Source organism: Staurois parvus, unplaced genomic scaffold (genome assembly GCF_062004578.1).
Source record: "Staurois parvus isolate SC_StPar_1 unplaced genomic scaffold, SC_StPar_1.0 ptg000249l, whole genome shotgun sequence".
In the NCBI taxonomy this organism is placed as follows: domain Eukaryota; kingdom Metazoa; phylum Chordata; class Amphibia; order Anura; family Ranidae; genus Staurois; species Staurois parvus.
The window spans coordinates 13,553,569-13,573,544 of NW_028318045.1; the positions used below are offsets into that span (position 1 = coordinate 13,553,569).

Below are 19,976 nucleotides of genomic sequence, written 5' to 3' on the forward strand. Positions count from 1 at the left end.
CAGATGCCCTGTGGCGATCTGAGCTGGAAGTTCAGCCCCCCCCACCTTCCACTGCAGCCTCCTTGGACACGTCACAGGTCCCAGAAGACTGTGACCCATTCACAAAGGGCAACGTGCTTCGCACATGCGCAGTAGGAGACCGGCTGTGAAACCGCAATTGGCTCAGGGGAGGACATCGCTGGATCCCTGGACAGGTACAGTGGATATAAAAAGTCTACACACCCCCATTAAAATGTCAGGTAAAAAAATTAGACAGAGATAAATCATTTCAGAACTTTTTCCACAATTTAATGTGACCTGTAATCTGTACAACTAACTGAAAAACAAAATGAAATCTTTGCATAAGTGTGCACACCCTCCTATAACTGGGGATGTAGCTGTGTTCATAATTAAGCAATCACATTCAAAATTATGTTAAAGAGTACACACCTGCCATCATTTAAAGTGCCTCTGATTAACCCCAAATAAAGTTCAGCTGTTCTAGTAGGTCTTTCCTGACATTTTCTTAGTCGCATCCTACAGCAAAAGCCATGATCCGCAGAGAGCTACCAAAGCATCAGAGAGATCTCATTGTTAAAAGGTATCAGTCAGGAGAAGGGTACAAAAGAATTTCCAAGGCATTAGATATACCATGGAACACAGTGAAAACAGTCATCATCAAGTGGAGAAAATATGGCGCAACAGTGAGATTACCAAGAACTGGACGTCCCTCCAAAATTGATGAAAAGATAAGAAAACTGGTCTGGGAGGCTTCCAAGAGGCTTACGGCAACATTAAAGGAGCTGCAGGAATATCTGGCAAGTACTGGCTATGTGATACATGTGACAACAATCTCCCGTATTCTTCATATGTCTGGGCTATGGGGTAGAGTGGCAAGACGGAAGCCATTCCTTACAAAGAAAAACATCCAAGCCCACTAAATTTTGCAAAATCACACCTGAAGTCTCCCAAAAGCATGTGGGAAAATTTGTTATGGTCAGATGAAACCAAGGTTGATCTTTTTGGCCATAATTCCAAAAGTCATGTTTGGCGCAAAAACAACAATGCACATTACCAAAAGAACACCATACCCATGGTGAAGCATGGTGGTGGCAGCATCATCCTCCCTCAACCCTTTTCTCTTTTGACCTTGCTACTACCGAAGAGGTCGCTAAGGTTTTCTCAGAAGCCCGTCTCACTACCTGCCCCCTGGATCCTGTCCCCTCACAACTACTACGGTCACCCTCTTCTTCCATCCTATGCTCCCTCACTCACATCTTCAATCTCTCCCTCTTCAAAGGTGCCTTCCCCTCCCTTCTAAAGCATGCACACATCAATCCCAAACTTAAAAAGCCCTCCCTGGACCCCACCAACCTGAACAACTTAAGACCCATCTCCCTGCTGCCATTTATCTCTAAACTCCTAGAACACTTAGTCTACAATCGCCTGAGCTCCCACCTCAATGACAACAACCTTCTTGACCCTTTACAGTCTGGCTTTCGCTCACTCCACTCCACTGAAACTGCCCTACTAAAACTCACTAATGATCTACCAACAGCTAAAACCAATGGCCACTACTCCATACTCTTACTACTTGACCTCTCTGCGGCTTTTGATACGGTTGACCATCCCCTCCTCTTCAAAAAACTCCACTCTCTTGGCCTCCGAGACTCTGCTCTCTTCTGGTTCTCCTCCTACCTATCGCAGTGCTCCTTCAGCATTACTTATAACTCTGCCTCCTCCTCTTCACTTCCTCTTTCTGTAGGGGTCCCTCAAGGTTCCGTCCTTGGGCCCCTACTCTTCTCCATCTACACCTCCTTCCTTGGTCACTTGATAAACTCCCATGGCTTTAAGTACCATGTCTATGCTGATGACACACAAATCTATCTTTCTACCCCTCACCTCACCCTTTCAGTCTCCACTCGCATTACTAACCTACTAAGTGACATATCCGCATGGATGTCACTCCACTTCCTCAAACTCAATCTTTCCAAAACTGAGCTCATACTATTTCCTCCAGCCCGTGCCCCCTCCCCTGACTTCTCCATCAAGATCAATAACACAATCATCAGTCCCTCCCCTCATGCCAGGGTACTAGGTGTAATCCTGGACTCCAATCTGTCCTTTCAGTCCCAAATCCAATCACTGTCCAAATCTTGTAGACTTCACCTCCACAACATCTCCAAGATATGGCCGTTCTTAACCTTGGAAACCACTAAGCAACTTATTCCCTCCCTAGTTATATCTCGCCTTGACTATTGTAACTCCCTCCTCATTGGCCTACCTCATCTCGCAGGCTATCCCCTCTACAGTCTATCATGAATGTTGCTGCCAGACTCATCCACCTTACTAACCGTTCTGTATCAGCCACCCCTCTCTGCCAATCCCTCCACTGGTTTCCCATTGCCCAACGGATAAAATTCAAGACATTACCAATAACATATAAAGCCATTTATAACTCTGCCCCAAATTACATCACCAATCTTGTCTCCAAATACCACCCAAACCGTACTCTACGCTCCTCGCACGACTTCCTACTCTCTAGCTCCCTTGTCTCCTCCTCCCATGCTTGTCTCCAGGACTTCTCCAGAGCTTCCATCCTCTGGAACTCTCTACCCCAATTTATCAGCCTACTCTGCTCACTTTTAGGCGATCTCTGAAAACCTATCTCTTCAGGAAAGCCTATCCTGCCCTCAGCTAATAATGGAATCTGCTACTCTTCCAACTTGTCCATCCCCCACAGTTACTACCTTTTGTACCACTAGCCCCTCCCTCCTAGATTGTAAGCTCCAAGGAGCAGGGCCCTCCTATCCCTCTTATATTGAACTGTATTGTTGCTGTATTGTCTCCCGTTATGTGAGATGGGGAAACAGCTCTCATTGTGAATTAAATGTTTTGAAATGTTTTACTGACATTCTGCGATTTAGCCACAAGATGTCACTGTTTTTCTAACACAGCCTCAGACTGCATAGATATTTCTATATTCAGGAAGGGGTGGGGTTTTTACACATGGGAGCTCAGTGAACAGGAAGAGAGACTGCAGCCTTGTTTTGATGATGGTGAAGGAAAAGAGCCATGTGAGCAGAGAATCCGTTGGCATCCAGGTGTGAGAACTGCAGCTAGAGAAGCTGATGGTGTTCAAGATGCTGATCCTGTTCAGAGAAAGGAAGATCGCTGCCAGGAAGGCTGATGAGATCGCATGCTTGTTGGAGAGACATTTGTTCTGTTCTGAGTCACCAGCGGATACAAGGCAGACCCGGGTCGGTAAGATCGTGCACGCATCTCATTTCAGTGTTGGCGCCTCCAGAGACTGAGACAGGGCTATAGTTAGTTAGTTAGGGTCTCTGTTTGTGTCAGGCCACAAGTGTTGTTACTGATCATTGGAAGGACTCCACCGCTTAAAGTGACATTTCACATTGGAGAGCTGATAAAACCCCACAAACTCAAGCCATACCATACACCCATACACTGATTCTTGTTTTTTTAGGGTAATAACAGGTAAGGTTTGGCAGCTTATTAGTGTCCACCAGTAGTTAATTACTAAACTTTCTACCGTCATCCATCAGAAGGCGCCATGCTGTGCAGCACAAGGGTCTCAGCCTTTGGGCTGGGTGTATGTAAATTTATTGTATGTTCCCAGCATTTGTGGTTGTGTTTATTTGCCACATCTAAGTAAAATTCTGTTGTGGCAAAAGCTGGTGTTGGGGTTGCCTTCCTCGTTCGTGACTTCACTGTATCCTGGGGAGCCCACCCCGGCTTACAGTTATATTGTAAAGCGCTGAGCAAACTGTTGGCGCTATATAAATCTAGAATAATAAATAATAATAATAATCATGCTTTGGAGCTGTTTTTCTTCAGCTGGAACTGGGGCCTTAGTAAAGGTAGAGGGAATTATGAACAGTTCCAAATACCAGTTAATATTGGCACAAAACCTTCAGGCTTCTGCTATAAGCTTGGGCTTTAAGCACACATAGTTACCCACTTTTAAAATAATTTCTAGAAGGGGATGTGGTCAGGTATAGCACATCATAGGAGATTGGAAGCATGAGCTCCACTCTAACTGTATCCAGTACTCAATCCTGAAAAATTTAAAATCCGGAGACCTGCTTTCTCACCATTTCTCCATCAAAACAAGCATTGGGTGTGAGTGCAAAACTCAATAAATTCTGTCGCCAATACAAATGGTGGCCCTCCAGCAGTGGCAGAGAGAGATCCTTCCATCTTGATTCAGCAAAATACTGCAGAGTATATTGCCAAAGCACCCTGACCAACAATCTAAAAAAGTGAAGGTATATTTTTTCCTCACTAGGCAGGACCTGCAGAAATTATGTAACGTGGTTACTGAACATGAGATGTGCACTGTGGAGGATCAGTTGCCACCCCTACAATGCACCTCCCAACAACAACAGTCTCAACTTCAAACCCTTTTGAATAGCCAAGGTGACCCGGAGAATAGGATGTGCAAAGGTGCAACCTCAGGTTCATAGGCCTCCCATAGACGGTGAAAGAGTCAAGTCCTGCAGCCTTCACCAAAACTCTTCTAACTACCACCTTGGGAAGGGAAAGCCATTTCTATGAGAACTTTGTATCTGAACAACTTCATACGAATGCATTGTGGTAATCCATATTAAAATGCTCACTTCAGGGCATGGCAATACAGTATGATAATCTATTTGTAATGGAACCCCAGCCCACCAACAGAACACATTGTGACAATGTGCATTGTGTTGCGGAAAATGCAGAATGCTCTAAATGTTTGTTCATTGAGGTGTGTCACAGTCCATTAATTTTTAATGCAGTTGGTCAGGATCAGGTGTACATGGTATATACGCTTCAGGTTTAGGCCCCTTTCACATGAGCGGACCGGTCGGGTTCGCCTGTCCGATTTTCAAGTGGACTTGGTAAGACGCTCTATTACTCACTATGGAGCAGAGGGTGTAAACAGACGTGTCCGTTTACGCCCTCTTGCATCTGGTACGATCCTCAATTGCTTGGTGGATCAGATCGGATGCCAATCAGGTGGAAACGGACAGGCGGTCTGTTTCCATCCAACAGCCCATAGAGGAGAGTGGGCTGTGTCTGATCTTCATAAGCAGACTAGACACGGACCTGTCATCCGCTAGCTCAGCGAGCAGATCTCCCACTGAGCAAGCAGATCAACTGACAGGTCCACTCCATGTGAAAGGTGCCTTAGATGGATGTTGTGCTACCCAGAAAATGACCAGAGTTGGATCACAGAGAGGTGAGTCTGCAGGAAAAAGTGATGGGTAGGAGGCAAGTTAGCTTTAACCTGCAAGAATCTGCTGTTACGTACGTTAAAGAATTTTGTTCAAGACTGGTTATCCACCATCTCCTTTCTATTAACCACTTCCCAACTGCCCTATAGCAGAAATACTGCTACAGGGCGGCACGGGTGTGCAAAATCATGTATATATACTTGATTTTGCATTTCCGAGTGGGGGGCGTGCGCGAGGCGCGTGCATGCCCTACTCGCGCTGCCATTTGCGGCTGTGGCTGTCAATCACCGAGTCTTAGCCGGTGATTACTCTCTCCGGCGCCCAGTGATTGCCAAGGATCTCCGACGGGGAGGAGAACTGTTTGTAAACAAAACAGTTCTCCTCCCTGTCAGCTCGTGCACACTTCTTTGCATGGCTGTGCACAGCACAGCCATGCAAAACAGTGTGATTACAGTGAAGCACATGGACACAGGATATAGTAAAAATAGCACCCAACACACAGTTAACCCTTTGATCGCCCATGTTAACCCCTTCCTGCCCAGTGCCAGTAGTACAGTGTCAGTGCTTTTTATTAGAACTGATCACTGTATTGGTGTCACTGGGGATGTCAGTGACACCAAGTCAGTTCCCCCCAGTGTCAGAATGCCCACTGTAGTCCCGCTATAAGTCGCTGATCCCTGCCATTACTCGTAAAAATATATGTATAAAAAAAAAGCCCAGTATATATACTGCCATTTGTAAACGCTATAACATTCACATAAACCAATTCATTTACACATATTGGGATTTTTTTTTAGCAAAGACACGTTGCAGAATACATTGTGGCCTAAATTTACGACGAAATTTGATTTTTAACATTATTTTACTGGACAAGTTTAATAGCGAAAAGTCAAAAATATTTTTTTTTTTTCTCAAAATTGTTGGTCTTTCTTTTTTATAGCGCAAAAAAATAAAAAACACACAGGCAATCAAATACCACTGAAAGAAAGCTAAATTTGTGGGAAAAAAAGGACTTAAATTTCATTTGGGTGCAGCGTTGCATGACGGTTAAAAGCCCCTTTCACACTGGTGCACTTTTGCTGCACTTTTCCAGGGCAACAAAAGTGCATGAAAACTTTTTCCCATTAAATGCCACGTAACCCTTCGCACTGCAGGTGCACTGCACTTGTCCTGCTCACTGCATTTTTGGTGCAGTTTTTCTGAAGCACACCAAAAAGGCACCTTCCATTGTAAGTCAATAGGAAAATGCATCAAAAACACATCAGTTTGAAAAGCTGGGCTCATTTCCCCAGGCATTGCCTAAGTAACAGCTGGTATCCCTAGTGCCAGCTGCTCCAGTGATTTTGTATTTCCATGAAGATTCATATAGTCCCCCAGTGTTTCTTAGTGAAGAAGATTACTAGTGTCCCTGATGTTCTGAGTGACCCTAGTGACTCTGTAAGGCAACCTTCACACTGGCGATTAGAGCTGGCATTTATAGTAGCGGCAGTAATCAGAGATTCCTGCTGCGACTCTCAGCGGTTAGTTGGGGCTACCTGTTCCTAGTGCAGCGCATCCCCTAAAGAGCCACTGGTGACCTTAGTCCTATTCCCCCAGTTAGAGCACTCACAGCCAGGTGCACAGCATTTTCTTAACTCTTCCACTGACTCAAAGGATCAGTATAGGGCAGTGGTCTCCAAACTGCGGTCTGTTTGCCAAATTTAGCCCTTTGCTTGCCTCTATCCGGCCATTGGGGTACTATTCCACTGATACCAACAAGGAGGCACCATTTCTTCCACTGGCACCAACTATGGGGCATTTTTCCTTCCACTGACATCAATGATGGGGCACAATTCCTCCCACTGATATAAACAATTAGGTACTATTCCTCCAACTAATGCCAAGGGTGGGGCACTATTCCTTCCTCTGAAATTAATGATGGGGCACTTTTCATCCCACTGACACCAATGATGGGGCACTATTCCTCCCACTGACACCAATGATGGGGCACTATTCCTCCCACTGACACCAATGATGGGGCACTATTTCTCCCACTAATACCAATGATGGGGCACTATTTCTCCCACTAATACCAATGATGGGACACTATTACTCTCTGACACCAATGATGTTGCACTATTCCTCCCACTGTCACCAACGATGGGGCACTATTCCTCCCACTAATACCAATGATAGGGCAATATTGCTCCCCCTAATACCAATGTTGGGGCACTGTTCCTCCAACTAATACCAATGACTGGACACTATTCCTCTTGCCACTGACTACACGCACTATGTCATTTTTTTTATTGCTACTGACGTTGGGACATTTTCTACTCCCACTGATGACTCTGGCTCTTCTAAAGTCTGAAGGACAGTAAACCAGCCCTTTGTTTAGAAAGTTTGGAGACCCCTGGTAAAGGGGTTTCTTTTTAGGGTTTAATTGAGAATGTTGAACTTGGATAGGGTGGAGGGGCATGGGATACCCCAGAACTGAACACTTTGAGGACTTCTGTGAAAACCAGGTACCCGCTCCCCCCCCAAAAAAAAAGATGTCCCAAATTTGAATTAGGAGGAGGAGGAGGACTGTTGGGAGTAGTTGCATTCCCCTTGCATGGGATGCAGGAACACCCTGAAAGGTATGGGTTGCTCGAGTCTGCTCTCCTCTCATTATGGTTCTGTCTATTGCTTGCAACCTTTAAATATGTGCCCTAACCATTGGGATGGCTGAAATATATAAATATGTAAATCAACTGGTTCAGTAAACAGTTAAAACAGTTAAAAGGTTTTTATAATTTGGACTCTTCCTTCTCCTAACCTCAAGATGGAGACGTCTTCTGGAAACAGACAGTGGTGGGTGAGGCTGCTTTTGAAGTCCATTGCCGAAAGTCTTGAAGTAGGGATGGGATAAACACAGGATGTGCTTGTGTATTGGCAGGTTCCAAGGGTTAATCTGAGGAGGATCTCATGCCCTTATTGTCCTGGTAGGTCTAAGGAACCATCGTATGTCTGGGCAGGAATGGGCGTAAGTGTTACCCCACCACTTGGTTAGCTGCACACTTGGAGGATATGCTGCCCCAGTTATATACTTGTAACACCGTCTTACATATGGCCTGCAGAATTCTGGCCCTAGTCTGTATGCAAGCATGTCCAGCTGCCTTATATTTGTTGGCAGGTTTAGATTGTAAGCTCCTATGCTGGACAAGGACTGATGCAAAGGATTCTAAGAACGCTGTAAAGAATTGCGTAATATCCTAGTGGGAAAATGATGGTAAATAAATATTAAGGAATCATTGAGCTCAGGTCCCTTCGGCCTTGCCTCTATTGATGTTGCAAAGAGACACAGACGAGTGGGGGGAAGGGAGATGTCTGCAAATCAGTATCTGTAATCTATAACAGACTAATGAGTGACACAGGAATCAGCCAATGCTGCTTGAAAAGAAGGCCAAAACTCATCTTTGATGCTTATCTCTTCAATATGGAATAGCACTGGGACCATCCTTAAAGAAATTTATGAATTAAAATTCTGGTTTTCAATGTCAAAAGTCTAGCTTTAAAATTCTGAATTATGAGTTTTAATTTTGTCTCAGATTTATGACTGTAATTATGAAATTTTTAACTTTCTACAAGTCAGAATTCTGAGATAATAAAGCTGGAATTGTAAGTTTTAGGCCTCATCCACATGGACGCATAGGAACTCCTTTGTGCTGAGTTGAGAAAATCCCTAGCACTTTCTTGTACCCGGGGAACTGCATGTGCCAAGCTCAGGTAAATACTGATGTTTCTGCTTTGGTGTTTGCCCATGCGTACAGCACTTTTTCCCAAATGTTGTTTGTGGAGAGGCACCATGGGCACATGAGCAGGTCAATGGAGAAGCCATCAGTTTTTACCCAAGCTTGACCGCATACAGCCATATTTGAACTGATGGCTATCCATGGCACATGTGGCTCCCCCTAGACATCGAAGATTTCACATCTCAGCGACCTAGCAGCTGCCAAGCATCTGTGCGAATGAGGCCTTCATCTCAGAAGTCTAACTATCAAACTCAGAGTTTTGACTTTTTATCACAAAATTCTGACTTCAAAGCTGAATTTCAACTTTGGATGAAAATAAAATGAATGCAATTATAAATCCAAGCTCAGACAGTACCCTTATAGCATGCTGCAACTTGTCTGCAGATCCCCTGATATCCTCTCCTTAGTCTGGTTTCCTGTCCTGTAGAACAGCATAAGTTCCTGCTGCGCGACTCTAATCCTCACACAGCCACTTCCAGCACTGGCAGAGTCTGGTACAACCCACTTGTAGTCCTTCTGACTCTGCAGATCATGTAATCAGCACTGATTTTGGGCGGGATTGAATAGATCAATCCCGCCCATTTAATTTATATGCTGCTTACTCACTCTTAGATATAGTGCCGCCCCCACATACCCCGCTCCCAAACGTCCCACCCCCACAGAGCCCTACTCTCCAACCACTGTCTTCTCAAGTCCAAGTGCCACCATAAAGAGGCCTGTACTTTACTTATGAAGAAAATACCTTTATGCTGCAAGACAGGTATGGCACACATTATGTATGTGTTAGTTCTTCTTGGGCTCCTCCATACTAGCTTTGCTCTCTGAAGAGTGATTTGTGTTCAGATTGCTCTTCAGGGAGCATTTGACGGATGGTGAGGAGGCGTTTCCCCACCTTACCACCTGCTTTAACCCCACACTAGTGCACTTCAACCTTGTGCATTGCATGTGGTTGTTGGAGAGTTCCAGAGTGGCCCCATTCACTTGAATGACCACTGTCTCTGTTAGTGGGTGGTAAAGACACGGCTCAACAGCAAGATTTTACCACCCAATAACCACTAGTATAAATGAGCTTTTTGACAAACCACCAAATAAAATTGAACCATTGGGCCTCATTCACACGGGGCATATTAACTCATACATGTGTGTGAGGGCAGCGTGGGATGTACAGGTGTTCTCCCTGTGCAGATGTTTCTGTACATGTCATGGGATGCAGCGACTACATGGATGTGGTCGGTGTGTCTGTGTGGGTGCAATTCCCTGAAAGCACACTGTCTATGTTCAGGGACCCGCACCCACACAGATGTCATATTGGAACACAGTGGTCATGTCTATGCAGCTGCTGCATCTCAACTGACATGAAAAGAAACACCTGCAGGGGGCAGAACACCGTTACATCCCCATACGGGTAAACATGGCTGTCACACAGGTATATGCACTGATACATCCCGTGTGAAAGAGGCCTTTCACCTCATTCAGATTGCTCTTCAGAGAGCATTTGAAAGGCAGTGAGAAAGTGTTGTATCCCCCCCCCCCCCCGCTTTAACCCTCTAAATGCTGGGCTACCACGCTGAAAAAAATAGTGTGGAATCCCCTTTAATTTCCCTTCCATTCACCCAGCATTAGAGTTTTTGATTATAAAAGAGAACTCCATGTGGGAAATTAAAAAATATGTTGGTTTCTCCTTTCATATCTAAACAATATCCCCCTCCAGCATTTGGGTCTGATGTGAATATAAAGTGGAACTCTGCTGCTAAATAACATTGAAAAAAAAAACGTGCATGGTTGCCCCCTATTTTTCATTCCAGATTTTCATTCAGCATTAGGGTCTTATATAAATATTGAGGGGAACCCTGTGGCTAGAATAATAAAAAAAAAATTCCCCCCCTAATATCCATACCAGAGCCTCATACATCATTAGGGTCGGATATGACTATAAAGGGGATCTCCGCTGCAGAAATAAATAAAAGTGAGGATTGCCCTTTAATATCCATACGAGACATGTGTGGGGTTCCTCATTAATATTGTTACCAGATCCCTGTCCAGCATTAAGTTGTGATAAGAAAATAAAGGGGAAGTCTGCAGCTAAAATGAAGCGACAAAAGTGTGGGGTTTCTTTTTAAAATCTATACCAGACCCTCATCCAGCATTAGGGTCTGATATGATTATAATAGGGAACTCTGTGTGAAAAATGAAAAAACTTGTTGCTTTCTCCTTTCATATCCACACAAGATCCTCATCCAGCATTATAGGGTCTGATGTGAATATAAAATAGAACTCTGCTACAAAATAATATTGAAAAAAAAGACACTTGTGGTTCCCCCCTAATATTCATCTCAGTCATCCAGCATTAGGGTCTGACATGAATATAAGGGGAAACCCTGCAGCTTGAATAAAAAAAGTTTTGTTCCCCCTTTTAATATCCATACCAGACCCTCATCCAGCATTAGTATCTGATATGAACATAAAGGGGATCTCCACTGAAAAAATAAATAAAAGTGTGGGGTTCCCCTTTAACATCCATGCCAGACCCTCAACCAGCATTAGGGTCTGATATGAACATAAAGGGTATCTCCGCTGCAAAAACAAAGTGTTGGGTTTAATATCTGTAACAGACAAGTGTGGGGTTTACCATTTAATATCCTTCTCAGACCGTCATCCAGCATTAGGGTCTGATATGCATATAAAGGGGAACCCTGCAGCTACAATCAAAAAAAGTTTTGTTCCCCCTTAATATCCATACCAGACCCTCAGCCAGCATTAGGGTCTGATATGAATATAAAGGGGATCTCCACTGCAAAAATAAATAAAAGTGTGGGGTTCCCCTTTAAAAGACCCTCAACCAGCATGAGGCAGGAAGTCAGAGATCTTTAAAATTCAGCCGGGAGGAGGAGTGACATCACAGACACAGAAATCGCAGTGTACAGCTAAAGAAGGTAAGTTACACACAGACTGGCAGTGTGGCCGGGATTCATTCACATACACTGTTGGGGGAGGAAATCCTAGAGATCAGCTTTATCCCTTGATCACACTGGTGCGATTTATCATGCGATTTGTTAGTTTCAAATTGCACACAAGTCGCACCCTTTTGTCTGCAATGGAACCGTTCAAATTGGTGCGACTCCCAACAGATTTTGAAAGTAGTTCCTGCACTATTTTTTTGCGATTTCAGGTTTGAATTGTATTGACATCTGTGCATGAAATCGCACAGATGTCTGCAAGTTGCACTGACATGCGACTTTGACATTGTGCGACTTTAAAGTCAGATCCAGTGTGAACTAGAACTAAGAGTCAGAGGTTTGTTACATTTCTTTTAGGATGAGTACAAATCAGTATAACTATGAAGGTGAAAGTCATTTCTGTTTGTAACAAGAAGCCTGTGCCAGCCATAATGAGCCCTGTCATCTTTCAATATTCTCAGACAGAACAAAAAGCCAAATTGATTGTCTTTCCTGGTAAAGCTTTTTAAAACCTCAAAATTCAGCCCTGACACTTTTATCTGCTTGCCAATGTACAATTCATGTCATTTGTGTTTGGGGGAATTTTTATTTTGCAGGAACAAGCTTGCTGCAGGAGATCGTGTATCTAGTGAGCCAGGGGGCCGATCCTGATGAGATAGGACTGATGAACATTGATGAACAGCTGCCTGTCTTAGAGTATCCTCAGCCCGGGTTGGATATCATCAAGGTATTGATCCAAGTATTTGTAGAAAATAAACAGAGCCTTGTCCATAGCACCCAACCATATTCAGCTGAAAGCAAGCATCTGATTGGTTGCTAGACATGATCACAAATAGGTAACAAGGAGGATACTATGGTCATGATTATAGTCAAATTACAGATATATGGGGGAATAGGAACTACAAGTTCAAGCATGCCCTATCAAGGATCCTGGTATGTGTCCTTTAGAAGGTGAAAACTGTTTGAGGAAGTACTTTAGCAGCTGACCTCATTAAAACACACCCTGCACCTGCCCTACCCCTCCAGGAGATTGCTCCCACCCATTTCTCTAGTTTCATGCTTCTCCAATGCCGAATCCGACCTACCAGGCAATTTCATGTGGCCCTTGCACCTGCTCCAGACCCTGCACCTCCTACTTTCCAGCAGCAGCACAATGTAGAGGGGGTGCACTGTGATGTAAGGAAGAGTGGGAGATTCTTGATTTCCCATGGTGGGGGACTCATCTTCTAATGGTGGGGGGGGGGGCTCTTGACATCTGATGTAAGGGGAGGTGGGGTGCTCTGGACATCTGGTCTTACATATACACAAATGGCCCTTTGAGGTTATCCATAGTGCTGATGTGGCTCACAATGAAATTGAGATTGACACTTCTGCCTTAAAGGATGAAGTAGGAATGTGGGTGGAAGTAAAACAAGAGGTGGTAGAGTAAAGAGGGAGTTGCGGTCCAGAGAGGTAAAACACACCCTATTCCGGGATGCAGTAAGGCAGTGCAGGATGGAATTTGAAGCTTCCTGGATGATCACATGCTGCTACAGGAAGTGATAGGCTAATATGCATTTTTTTTAATTTTGAAAAGAGAGGTGCAGATTGAAGGCTGCCATGGACTAGGTAAATGAAAGATTAACACGTTGGGATGACTTGGGCAGAAAAGATATTAGAAAAGTCTTACTTATTATGAAAAGTAAAATTCTGCCTGGAAAGGTGAACTTAGTCTTTAAAGTAGTTGTCAGGGCTCCCAGGTGTGACCAGAGATGTGTGACTGACGCAGGGAAACGCAGACCTCAGATATGTTATAAACAATATAATTTATTAACACTAACAATACAAACATAAACGCAGTGAAATACTAAAACATAATACAGTGCAAACAAACCAAACCACCCACAGATAACAGTACATACAAGCAAGCGTCGTCAGGCAGGCCGGGTCAATATCAATAGGGCAGGTAGGTACAGGGGGAGCAAGCGGAGATTGGTCAGGGTCACAAGCCAGGGATCAGAACAGGTAGCAAGCAGCGTGGTACAGAGGGTCAGACAGAGGGATGGTCAGGAGCGAGCCGGGATCAGAGCAGGAGAAGTCAGCAGCGATTCAGAAACAGGATGCAGGACAGAAACAGGATGCAGGACAGAAACAGGATGCAGGGCCCAGGACAAACACACACCAAGGCAGAGTCTGTGGGTCTGGCCATCCCTTAAATACCCCAGCATAATCAGTTACAGGTGTTAGCTGGCTGCAAAGTTGAGTCTCTGATTGCTGGGAACACCCGCTGGCCAGCCCTGGTACTGCAGATCAAAAGGCAGGCGAGTCCCACCATAGCTGGCCAGTCCATTCCTGACAGTACCCCCCCCCCCCTCAAGGAGCGGCCTCAGGACGCTCCAAACAGTCCTAGCTGGGAAAAATGTTCCACCGCCCGGGTCTGGTAACTGGCGGGATATCAAAGACTGGCACACCGGGCAGGACTCCGGGCAGAGGCACATCGGGCTGGACTCCGGGCAGAGGCACATCGGGCTGGACTCCGGGCAGAGGCACATCGGGCAGAGGCACATCGGGCTGGACTCCGGGCAGAGGCACATCGGGCTGGACCCCGGGCAGAGGCACATCGGGCAAGACCCCGGGCAGAGGCACATCGGGCTACCAGGCGAAGCAGCAGGCAGCGGGCCACCGGGCGGAGCGACAGGCACCGGGCCCCCGGGCGGGGCGACGGGCCTCGGACCCCCGGGCGGGGCGGCGGGCGCCGGACCCACAGGCGGAACTACAGGTCTCGGGCCCTCAGGCGGAGCGGCGGGCGCCGGACCCACAGGCGGAACTACAGGTCTCGGGCCCTCAGGCGGAGCGACGGGCATCGGACCCCCAGGCGGGGCGACGGGCCTCGGGCCCCCAGGCGGGGCGACGGGCCTCGGGCCCCCAGGCGGAGCGGCGGGCGCCGGACCCCCAGGCGGAGCGGCGGGCGCCGGACCCCCAGGCGGAGCGGCGGGCGCCGGACCCCCAGGCGGAGCTACAGGTCTCGGGCCCTCAGGCGGAGCGGCGGGCGCCGGACCCCCAGACGAAGCGGCGGGCACCGAGTCACCAGGCACGACAGTGGGCACCCAGTCGTCTGGCAAGACTGCGGGCACCGAGTCGTCTGGCAAGACTGCGGGCACCGAGTCGTCTGGCAAGACTGCGGGCACCGAGTCGTCTGGCGGAACAGCGGGCACCGAGTCGTCTGGCAAGACTGCGGGCACCGAGTCGTCTGGCAAGACTGCGGGCACCGAGTCGTCTGGCAAGACTGCGGGCACCGAGTCGTCTGGCAAGACTGCGGGCACCGAGTCGTCTGGCAAGACTGCGGGCACCGAGTCGTCTGGCAAGACTGCGGGCACCGAGTCGTCTGGCAAGACTGCGGGCACCGAGTCCACTGGCGGAACAGCGGGCACCGAGTCGTCTGGCAAGACTGCGGGCACCGAGTCGTCTGGCAAGACTGCGGGCACCGAGTCGTCTGGCAAGACTGCGGGCACCGAGTCGTCTGGCAAGACTGCGGGCACCGAGTCGTCTGGCAAGACTGCGGGCACCGAGTCGTCTGGCAAGACTGCGGGCACCGAGTCGTCTGGCAAGACTGCGGGCACCGAGTCGTCTGGCAAGACTGCGGGCACCGAGTCGTCTGGCAAGACTGCGGGCACTGGATCAGGTACCGGATCATCTGGATCAACAGCGGGCATCGAGTCAACTGGCCTAATAGGATCGTCGGGCTGGATCAGTTCATCATGCTGAGTAGAGGCATCAGGCTGAATGCAGGCATCAGGCTGAGTAGAGGCTTCAGGCTGAGGAGAGGCTTCAGGCTGAGTCACGGAAGGCAGGTTCACCGGTTTGGATACTGGCAGGATGGTACTGGTTGGAAAGAATTTTCGCTTTTTTCTGGTTTTAACTACTGGAGCACTGCAAGTAAACGCAGGTCTGCAAACGAATGGAGCAGCTGGAGACAGAGAAAAACTGGAGGATGGAACAGGAGAGGGAGCAGTTGCTACAGAGGGCTTTTTTACAGGGTTAAAGGCAGGATAGGTGCAGCGAGTGGGAACAGGGTACTGACATGCGGTAGATAGCCAAGTATACTGGGCTGTAACTGGAGGAGCTGGTGGGAATACAGGAGTAGAGTTAGAAGCAGGACTGGGTCTTTGTAAGCTGACTGAGGCTGGGTGCAACAAGTCTGTCCATGTCTGCAGTAGGGGTTGAACAAAGCTGAGCTTACACAAAGCCTGTCTGGTCAATGACTGCACTGCGTTTATACAATCTCTTAGTGTCTGTGGTGAACATGTGGAATAACGCTCCAGAAAGTAACCCACATCATCCTCTAATAACCACACCAGGGACTCAACCTGGTCTGCACTAAATGGTGGCAAAAATTCATCCCTGCATTCGGGGGAACCAGATGAAACCAACTCAACACAAACCTGAATCAATGGCTGCACCATAGAGAAATCTGTGCCCTGATCTACTAGAACATGAGTGAGCCGTATACATTCTAGCAGTTCATCCCGGGGATACTCCTTCAGAGTCTGATAAGCATACTCTCTGTCATCAAGCACTAGCAGAGATAAATACTCAACCTCATCCAGATCCATCCTTCCCATCAACAAGCCAAGATGGCTTCCCTGTGCAGCCACTTCTGGTCAGGATTGGCCTTGGTGTAATGTCAGGGCTCCCAGGTGTGACCAGAGATGTGTGACTGACGCAGGGAAACGCAGACCTCAGATATGTTATAAACAATATTAATTATTTATTAACACTAACAATACAAACATAAACGCAGTGAAATACTAAAACATAATACAGTGCAAACAAACCAAACCAAACCACCCACAGATAACAGTACATACAAGCAAGCGTCGTCAGGCAGGCCGGGTCAATATCAATAGGGCAGGTAGGTACAGGGGGAGCAAGCGGAGATTGGTCAGGGTCACAAGCCAGGGATCAGAACAGGTAGCAAGCAGCGTGGTACAGAGGGTCAGACAGAGGGATGGTCAGAAGCGAGCCGGGATCAGAGCAGGAGAAGTCAGCAGCGGTTCAGAAACAGGATGCAGGACAGAAACAGGATGCAGGGCCCAGGACAAACACACACCAAGGCAGAGTCTGTGGGTCTGGCCATCCCTTAAATACCCCAGCATAATCAGTTACAGGTGTTAGCTGGCTGCAAAGTTGAGTCTCTGATTGCTGGGAACACCCGCTGGCCAGCCCTGGTACTGCAGATCAAAAGGCAGGTGAGTCCCACCATAGCTGGCCAGTCCATTCCTGACAGTAGTAAAGTGCTTTTGCTCTGGTTGTCATGTTTTTAAATTATTTTTTTACAGTTTTAGTTAACATTATTTTAATTTTTTTTAAGTTTATAAATTTACAAACTGCATCCATGATACAATTTGTAGGGAATGCTTCACTGTTTAATTATCCCATGCTTGCTTGTGTAAAATGAGTACATTTGTTAGATCAGGCTAGTCATTCTCAGCTAGGAAAAAGTGAAGGAAGGATGTGTGTGTGTAATCTGATCATTCTTACTTTTCAGGTCAAATAGAAAGTTCAGGCTATTCACATCATGAGAGTAAATCTGCCTTTAGGAAAGCTGGCAAATCTTGCATAGAGCTCAGTGCTGGCTGCAAGGGGTAAATGTGAATTATCCTAATGCAATATTTCATATTTTCCTGCCAAAGTAAAATATTTTTTTCTTCTAAACATAATAAATATGTAAATGGCATTTGAAAAAAAACATTCATAAAACATTTCCTTCAAAGTAGGTAGGTGACACAGGAAGTTGTAGAGCAAAACAGGAAGTTGGGGTGTTACTTGCCTAGCTGTGGAGTTTGAACCGGGGGTTCACATATATGCGGTATGGTATATCGCATGTGATTCACACAGAAACCGCACCGCATTCCTGTACAAATCACATGCGATTTGTGTGCGGTGCGATTGGAGCCATACATTTTGTATGGCTCTAATTGCACCACACCCGCACCAAAAAGGTGCAGGACCGTTTTTGGGTCCGCACTAGAATCGGATCGCATGGGTATTCACACCTATGCAATCTGATTCTGCACATTGCACCACGATTTGCGTATCGCTTTTGGGGTGTTGTTAACTTAACATACTCACCCGCAGCAGTTCGCATGAACGGGGTGCGATTCTGATGCGGTACGGAATTCGCACAGAAAACGCTGCAAATTCTGCACCGTATCAGTGTGAACCAGGGCTGAATGTAGTATCTAAACCACAGGACCAGCTGGACAGAATTGAAACTGTATTTATTAATCCTTTTGAGCTGTGCCTAGCTTATCATCACAAAATCATAATCAAAAGGCAGCTGAAAAACTGTCAGCAGACCAAAGACCAGTAGCAGAGAAGCACTTTACTTATTGTTTATAAAATATGGACTTCAAAAACTATTTATATTGAATCCTTCCAGTAATAATATACACTGATCAGCCATTACATTATGACCATCCACCATAACCCCTCGAGTTATGGACTCTGAAGGTATGCTGTGGTATGTGGCACCAAGCTGTCAGTAGCAGATCTTTTAGGATCTATAAGAGCAAGGTGGGGTCTCCATTGATCAGACTTGTTTTTCCAGCACATCCCACAGTAGCTTGGTTTGATTGAGATCTGGATAATTTGGAGGCCAAGTCAACACCTCAAACCCGTTGTTGTGTTTCTCAAACTATTCTTGAATTCATCAGACAAGGCCACCTTTTTCCGTGGCTCTGTGATCCAGTTCTGATGCTCATGTGTTCATTGTAGGTGCATTGGACAGAAGTCAGCATGGACACAATGGCCGGTCTGCAGCTACGCAGCCCCATACACAACAAACTGGGATGCACTGTGTGTTCTGTCCTTCATCAGAACCACCATTAACTTTTTTAGCACTTCGATTTACAGTAGTTTTATTGGATCAGTCTTAGCTCCCCACATGCATCAGTGAGATTTGGTCACCCATGACCCTGTCGCTGGTTTGTTGGTTTTCCTTCCTTAGACCACTTTGGTATGTTCTGACCACTGCAGACTGAGAAAATCCCACAAGAGCTGCAGCTTTGGAATTGCTCTGACCCAGTTGTCTAGTCACTACAATTTGGCCCTTTTCAAAATCACCCAAATCCTTAAGCTTGCCCATTTGTCCTGCTTTAAACACATCAACTTCAGAGACAACATGTTCACTTGCTGCCTAATATATCCCACTGACTTCCAGGTGTCATTAAAATGAGATAATCAATGCTATTAACTTAATGTTATGGCTGATTGGTGTAATTGTTGTACAGTATTAGAACTCCCTCGGTGCAGAAGGTGTAGCTGGTATCTCTATCTAAAAGTGGTATAGTGGAAAGCACAAATGTTTATTGTTATATTTATTATCATATAAAATATATGTTTTTGGTGCAGGAACTGACTTCTCCGCGACTAATCAAGAGTCATCTGCCCTACCAATTTCTGCCAACAGACCTGCACAATGGAGAATCCAAGGTAACTATGAAGAAGTAAAGTTGGCCATACATGTTGCAACCTTCCGGAAATTTCAACCAATTTCAATGGAGTTGGAATTGAAATTATGAGCAATAAAGTTCAGAAATGAGTGGTTTCGATCAAGCACAAGGTGGTTTGAAAATGCTTTGATTGAACCCAGCAGAAACATCCAGTTGCAATCCACAAAATTCATGCTGCTTGCACTGACACAACTAACTGGCATCTTGTGCTGCTTTTGCTTCTCCCAGTCTGAGCTCTGTATGTACATGGACTGCAAGAGGCTGATACTAATTCAAAATTGGCAGCTTGCAATGCTTACATTCACAAAAATACATTGATGACGTATTGATAAGTACAGAGCTGCATTTATGTACCTGGAGGTCAGCTTTAGAGGCCAACTCCAGGAATTTAAAAAAATGTGCCCTTGCAGTGGACCCCCCCCACCACACACACACACACACACACACACACACACACACACACACACACACACACACACACACACACACACACACACACACACACACACACACACACACACACACACACACACACAC

General features: G+C 46.2%; 1 protein-coding gene across 1 annotated transcript in view; it reads left to right on the plus strand.

Annotated features, from left to right (window-relative positions):
* The window catches only part of SULT4A1 (sulfotransferase family 4A member 1), a 56,793-nt gene that overhangs the window by 14,291 nt on the left and 22,526 nt on the right, over nucleotides 1–19,976 (plus strand). Inside the window, exons 2-3 of the mRNA XM_089680802.1 lie at nucleotides 12,543–12,673; nucleotides 19,339–19,419. Coding sequence (XP_089536928.1) covers nucleotides 12,543–12,673; nucleotides 19,339–19,419 — 212 coding nt within the window. The remainder of the gene's footprint in view (nucleotides 1–12,542; nucleotides 12,674–19,338; nucleotides 19,420–19,976) is intronic.